The 7,462-nt window shown below is 45.9% G+C and overlaps 1 protein-coding gene across 1 annotated transcript; it reads left to right on the forward strand.

Annotated features, from left to right (window-relative positions):
* The first annotated feature begins 3,291 nt into the window (after nt 1-3,291).
* On the forward strand, nt 3,292-4,033 carry LOC101774383 (pathogenesis-related protein 1). The gene has a single exon (XM_004955357.2). The coding sequence runs from the start codon at nt 3,360-3,362 to the stop codon at nt 3,864-3,866; it is 507 nt and encodes a 168-aa protein (XP_004955414.1). The 5' UTR covers nt 3,292-3,359; the 3' UTR covers nt 3,867-4,033.
* Nucleotides 4,034-7,462: the final 3,429 nt, after the last annotated feature.

The raw sequence follows: 7,462 nt of genomic DNA on the forward strand, positions 1-7,462 counted from the left end.
GCTTCTGAACAGCGTTTGGGCAAGGGTGAGTACACTTATGGTTGGTACTCAGCAAGTGGGGGAAACATGCAAGGCTCATAAGGAATGGCTCAAGGCTTGAAGCGGTTAGCATTTTAGTTGGTCAAATTTTATTAACAGCACCTATTTACTAGATGTAAGTTTATACCAACCCACTTAAGCATAAATCATTAACATTAACCCAAAGATAAAGGTAACACGGTTTATTCTCATCTTTAAGTTCAATTATCATGTGAGGGTCCAAGCCGCTCTTAACCGTGAGCACGGTTGATATATCAGTTTACACTCTGCAGAGGTTGTACACTTTACCCACAACTCGTGGTCCCCCGTGTCGCCCGGGTTTGCAAAGCCCTTAAACACTTCCTTTGGTGAGTGGCTGGGGGGTCCACTACGAAGCCTTTACAAAGACACGCAGGTAACTGGTAGCCCGCTAGAGTTTCAGTAGTGATGCGGACCACAACTCGTTAATGAGACAGCACCTTAGCGAAGGCTACTGCTCCGGATCGTGCACCCAACACCTTCCCCCTCCTTGCCCTTTCGGTAAGGCCACCAGCTAACCACATGCCTAATTATTCGGCTAAGATCAGCGCCATGTGATGTTGTGGTTGTACTGTTTTCTTGGGTGGTTCTCCATGTTCCGATTAAAACAAGTGTTCTTGCAATTAAACAGGTATAGCAACATAAATAAAGCATGATTAACATTCTTCTCATTATTAAGACATTACCAACCCAAATTAAGCGACTAGCAAGTCTACCCAACATGATTAAACAGGTTTTCAAGGAATAAGGATTAAAACTAGGTAAGTCCTTAATAGGCATTCCCATCAAATTTATGCACATACAAGAAATAAATAAAGTGTTTAATCATGATATTATTGGGACAAAAAGAACATGCTGGGGGAGAATACCACTTGCCTTCCTCGGCAAACTGGAGGTACTCCTCTTCGAACGGTGGCTGCTCCTGAACTTGCTCCTCCGCGAACGTCACGTCGTCTACACGATCACACAAGGCAAGCAAACAAAGAATGAGTAAAACAGTACAGAAAACATATGCAAAGGCTTACAACAAACTCCTAAAACTAACGTTCATGCAGAGACGATCGTGTGAGCGCGAGAATCGCTGAAATCGGATTTAAAATGATGAAGATATGAGATAAACAAGTTTCAGGGGCTAAAATAGAATTAACTATATACATCAGGGGCTAGCAAGGAATTTTCACAAGACTTAGTGAACAATGCTTGCGAATACAGAAAGGTACAAGGTTAGATATGCAAGATTACATGGCTCAGGTTAAAATGAAAGATTCTAAGAATTGCAGGGGGTTCTTTACAAGATTTACCGGACACATGAAATTGAAAGAAAGATTAAAGGATAGATCAGGGACTTGAACGCAAAGACACCTTATCCTTTCTTCAACCTCATGCGTGCCCGCACAGGGAAGGGCGGCGCACCACCAGCGGCTCGCCGGCGCCCTTGGCGTGACGGGGAGGGGAACCGGTGCAGGCGAGGGGAAAGAGAGAGGCGCGCAAAGAGGGAACCTCACCGTCGGCGGCGAGTTGGAGGAAACAAGCGCTCGGGCCGGCGTACAGGAACCGACGGCGCAAAGCTCTTGGGCGGCGGCGATGCTCTGGTGCGAGAGGGTGGCAGGTGTGTGGCAAAACGGAGAAAGAAACTCCGGGCGAGGTCGATGGCAACCTTTATAGGCCCCGGGAAGGAGCGAAAGGGGCTCCTGGGAGAGATCGAAGGTCGGTCGGCCATTAATGGCCTTCAAGCTTGTGGGCCGTTTCCAGAGAGAGGAAAGGAGGGGGTGGCAGTTTAAGGCCGGGAGTGAGGGAGAGGAGACGACACGAGGTCGTGGAGGGGCTCGAGAGGCCGAGAGATGCCGGGAGGTGAGGGGGCCAAAGCGGCCGGCGGCACACGGGTGGACGCCGTGCGTGCGCCTGCTTCTGGTGCCTGAACGGTTGGAGGTGGCGGGTGGAGTTGACGGATGGGCTCCGCCAGTCAGTGGGAGGGAGAGGGGCTGGCCGGTTGGGCCAGTTTGGGCCAGCCGGTGGAGAGGAAAACTTGGGCCGGCGCATAGGAGAGAAAGGAGGGAGGTGGGCCGGCTGGAAAGGAAAGGGGAGAAGGAGAAGGTTTGGGCCCAAAGAGAGAGGAAAAGGAGATTGAGCCCGCAGATTGGATTGGAGGAGAAGAGGTTTATAAATTTTGAAACTTTTGCAAACAACACTTCAAACAAAAACTAAACGAAAGATAAAAACTTATCAAACACTTATCGCCTCTAAAATTAAATTCGAGTGCTCTTTAATTTATTAAAGACCGTAATTTATTTAAAATGCTTTATTTAAACCTTAGAGCTCGACAGGCTAGACCGAGTTGCTTACATTGTGTTTGTGATGGAATTTTGGGCGTTACAGATACGGGGTGCTAAACTTTAGCACCCTACTTTTAGCACCTTTTTAACACTTGGTATCCAAACATGTGTGCTAAAAGTGGTGTGCTAAAGTTCAGCACACCCCTTTTTATTAACACACCCAAGGGGTGCTAAATGGTGCTAATAGTGCTAAAAGTGGTCCCCTTTCCACTTTTCCCCACCATTGCCCCCCTCTATCTCCTCCACTGCAATTTAAGAGAAGTAAATGAGGGGCAATATTGTCATTTCCCACCAAAGGTGCTAAACTTTAGCACAGTATCCAAACAGCACAAAGTGCTAAACTTTAGCACTCCATTTAAGAATGCTAAATTTTAGCACTGTGCTATCAAATAGGCCCTAATTTTAATGCCAGAGAAGAAGCAACGTCAGTACAATCCAGTGATGTTCAAGGATGGACACTGTAGTTGCATGTCCGTTGGATTGCTTACCGTACGCTAGTAATTTTAGCACCCATGCAGCATGGTATGCAATCCTCCGCGATTGGCGGGAAACTAAGCCAACGGCCGGTCCGGTCGTGATTTCCAAAGTCGCATCGCATGTGACTTGCGCACACCACATGCTGTATTGTATGCGGAAGTTCTACAGATATAATACGCCAATTTCAACCTTCAACGCAGCATAGAAATTTGGACTAGCAATGCGTACGAATCATCATACGATCTAGACTTGTCTTCCCCCAAAAAAATTTGGGAATTTCGCCATCGCCGGCCAGCCTCCGATAGCGTCCATGGAATTCTCGCTCCTTGTGGAAATCTTTTTCACTCATCTTTTGACAAGTCACCGCGAGCTCCCTGTCATCCTATAAATTCCCCGGCCACTCGCCACAACTCATGCACAGCACCACACGCACACACACACGACGACGACGACGACGCACGCTTGATACAAGCACAAATCGCTCATCTAGCAATGGAGAAGGTTGCGTGCTTAGCTCTGGCGCTCGCCATGGCGGCGGCCGCCGGCGTCGTCGTCACGCCGTGCGCGGCGCAGAACTCGCAGCAGGACTTCGTTGACCTGCACAACGCGGCGCGGTCCGACGTCGGCGTCGGCCCGGTGTCGTGGGACGACAACGTCGCCGCCTTCGCGCGGAGCTACGCGGCGCAGCGCGCCGGCGACTGCGCGCTCCAGCATTCCAGCGGTAGCGGCTACGGCGAGAACATCTTCGTGGGCGGCGCCGGCGCCGACTGGTCGGCGTCGGACGCCGTTGGCCTGTGGGTGGCGGAGAAGCAGTGGTACGACCACGGCAGCAACTCCTGCTCGGCGCCGGCGGGCCAGTCGTGCGGCCACTACACGCAGGTGGTCTGGCGTGACTCCACCGCCATCGGATGCGCCCGCACCGTCTGCAACAACGGTGGCGTCTTCATCACCTGCAACTACAACCCGCCGGGCAACTTCGTCGGACAGAGCCCGTACTAGAATCTGGATCGTCGGAGTCGCGCACTGCATGCCTAGTTCCAAATTTCAATTCATCGTACGCGTACATGCATATGCAGGTGCATTGTGACATGATATTAAATTAAATTAAATAAATAAATGAATGTCATAAGCAATAAATAAATAATGTGATTTCACAGTTTGATTCAGGTGTGCCTGTGGATCATGATCTGTCAGCAGAGATAATTTTGATTTGGTTTTGGTTTGCTAAATAATCCCCAGATATCTTTTCTGTAGATTTCAATTAGTTATTAATTGCCCAAATCCTCCTTTAGATTTTTTATAAATGTCACAAGCAATAAAATCATGTGCTTCCAGAGTTTGATTCGGTTCTGCCTGTGGATCCAAGTTATGTCTGCAGAACTAGTTTTGTTTTGGTTTGCTAAACAATAGACAGCTATTTTTTTAAATTATGTTTCACTTCGTTTTCAATTGTCCATATCTCCTTTAGATTTTTTTTATTAATGTAATAAGCAATAAAATCATGTGCTTTCAGAGTTTGATTCGGGTTTGCCTGTGGATACAAGTTATGTCTGCACAGCTAGTTTTAATTTGGGTTTTGCTAAACAATAGACAGCTATTTTCTTATTATTATGTTTCACTTCGTTTTCAATTGTCCATATCTCCTTTAGATTTTTCTTAATAAATGTAATAAGCAATGAAATCACGTGCTTTCAGAGTTTGATTCGGGTTTGCCTGTGGATCCAAGTTATGTCTGCAGAGCTAATTTTGATTTGGGTTTGCTAAATAATAGCTAGCCAGCTATTTTTCTTATTTGATTTCACTTAGGTTTTAACTGTCCACCCTGGCGGAGGGAGGGGGGAGGGGTCTGGCCCCCTATGATCTGCATTTTTCACTGAAAATTTTGAATTCGATCAAATTTTTAGAAAAATTGGCACTGTTGCTCCCTCCCCACCTAAAAAAATGAATTCCTGGCTCCACCCTGACTGCCCAGATCTCCTTTTTAGATTCTTTAATAATTGTCATAATCAATAAAACCATGTGCAGGTTTGCCTGTGGATATATCCATGTTCTTTCTACGGAGGTAACTGTGATACGTGTAGCTAAATCTAATTTAATTTAGTGATCTAGCAGGTGCTTCTAACTAAGTCTCATATTTTAAACAGCTTTAAAACATGCACAATGCAGCAGATCTCATCACAAGGAACACAATATAGTAATATAGTATAATAGGTTTTGAAAATAAATGCTTCATAAGAGAATAATAATATTTTATTAAAGAAAGTACTATCATTTCTTATATATCACCGATATTAATGATGACATCATTCGATATCGCCTCCGCTGAACTCACAGGCTTTATGCCAGCTTTTAATAGGGATAGTGCTCGAGCCGTCGCGCGATAACGTGATCGTTTGTGTGCTCTTGAAAACAATAGAAGTCTATGTACTATGCTTACGTAAATGTTGTGTATATCACCTCGAACTACTAGGAATGGATTATAAGCTGTACATGTCCACGTGCACACGAAAATCAGCAAATTGCCGAAACTTATGAACTACTCCACAGATGGCTATCACCACCGGCTCAAAACCCCTCATCACCGCCGGTTTTAGATCTGTCACATAGCTTTCAGCAGTGATGGGTACCGGCAGTGAAGTCTTATTAAAAAAACAAAAAAAAAATCCTGTCCACCCTGCCACCGCCACCCTGCCACCCCTCTGCCCCACCACTGCTCCACCGTCGCAGCGCCGGATCCGGCCGCCGCCGGAGTTCGGAGCGCCACGGCGGCCGCAGCCCCCTCATGACCTGGAGAGAGAGAGGTACCTGCTGCTGCACCGCTAGCTAAGGCCGCGCCCGCCAGCCGCCGAGCCTCGCCGCATGTCGATAGGCGCACTTGCGCTCGCGCGGATGTGAGTTGCTGGTAAATCGGATTTCATAAGAATTTCGAGTTCGATGGAGACATCACCGCCGATTTGTTAAATCATCACCACCAGTTTCATTTTTTTACCGTCGGATTATGTAAAAAACCAGCTGTGATGAGTTATCACCGTCGGATTGCTGAAAACCGGTGGTGATAGGGCGGCCGGGGTGCTCTTTCTCTAGTAATCCCCTTCACATGTCGATGTTATCCATCACACGAAACGTTCAATCGATCTTTCTGCAAATCCACACATGTCAATCCTAACCATCACGAGACTTGGAATTATTCAGAAGCTTTCGGTTGCATTGAAGGTTGACAAATGAAAGGGACCCAAACTGAGCTTAATGCAGGCAACGTACAGAAACTTGACAGGCCTATGTACTTGCACTCGATCTTGAGACATTTAATATTGCCTCTAGTTTCACGGACGTATGGTACCTTCGATTGTTCGTCACGGGATATGCAATTTGCCGAGTTGCTTGCTACGAAATAACTCGAACGGGTAGCTTTCCGCAGAGTTCAGTTCCAATTCTGAGCACGCAATTTTGTAGCAACCGAGCATTAACACGTATCACAGGACGGTTAAGGGGGTGTTTGGGAAACACCCGTTAAAGTTTAACACCTATCACATCGAATGTTTGGATGCTAATTAGGAGTACTAAACATAAGCTAATTACAAAACTAATTGCACAGATGGAGTATAATTCGCGAGACGAATCTATTAAGCCTAATTAGTCCATGATTTGACAATGTGGTGCTACAGTAACCATTTGCTAATGATGGATTAATTAGGCTCAATAGATTCGTCTCGCGAATTAGCACAAGGTTCTGCAATTAGTTTTATAATTAGCTCATGTTTAGTCCTCCTAATTAGCATCCGAACATCCGATGTGACACTGTTAAAGTTTAGCACCTCGTATCCAAACAGCCCCTAAAGCTAAACGTAAGCAACTGCCAGATCCTTAATCCACGTAAGCAAGCGAAGCAATCGTGACGTGTTTTTTTTTCTTTTTTCCTCCATTGCATCTGCATTCATCGATGGATCAATAACACGCCTAGCCGTCCTCCATTTCCCATTGGTGCACGAGTAACTTTCGTTCGTCAGATCAAATGGGCACTTGGAGATGTCATCTCTCCCAGTCATCGATCTATATCTTTCTTTCCAAAAGTTTGGTCAGGCTTGTGTATACGATTATGCTTTGAAAAAAAATGCCACTATATTGCTCTTGTTCCGATGCAACATCAACCTAGCTTTCTCGAAGTCCAGACCCAATGCAGTTTACACTACATTTATTTTATTAGCATGCATACATGGATTGTATACAAGCAATCCACCGCGATCGGCCTGGCCGGGTCGAGATGTCCAAAGTCATCGGTGACTTTTGCACACCGTACCACACGCTATATTGTATGCGGAAGTTCTACAAATAGGCCATCATATTTTTCTTCGTACCCGACGTTTAATTTAATTTCAACCGTCAACGCAGCATAGAAATTTGGACGAGCAAGCGTACGAATTTTGATACGATCGATCTAGACTTATCTTCCCTCATAAAAAAGGGGAAAGAATATAATCTAGCCTGACTTACGTGGTAAGTACAATTGTATATCCTCCTCGAAGAAAAGTATAACTGTATATATATCCGTATAGCTTCCACTGTATGTACGTACATGGCCAAGAACATACGAATGC

Source organism: Setaria italica, chromosome II, assembly GCF_000263155.2.
Source record: "Setaria italica strain Yugu1 chromosome II, Setaria_italica_v2.0, whole genome shotgun sequence".
NCBI lineage: Eukaryota > Viridiplantae > Streptophyta > Magnoliopsida > Poales > Poaceae > Setaria > Setaria italica.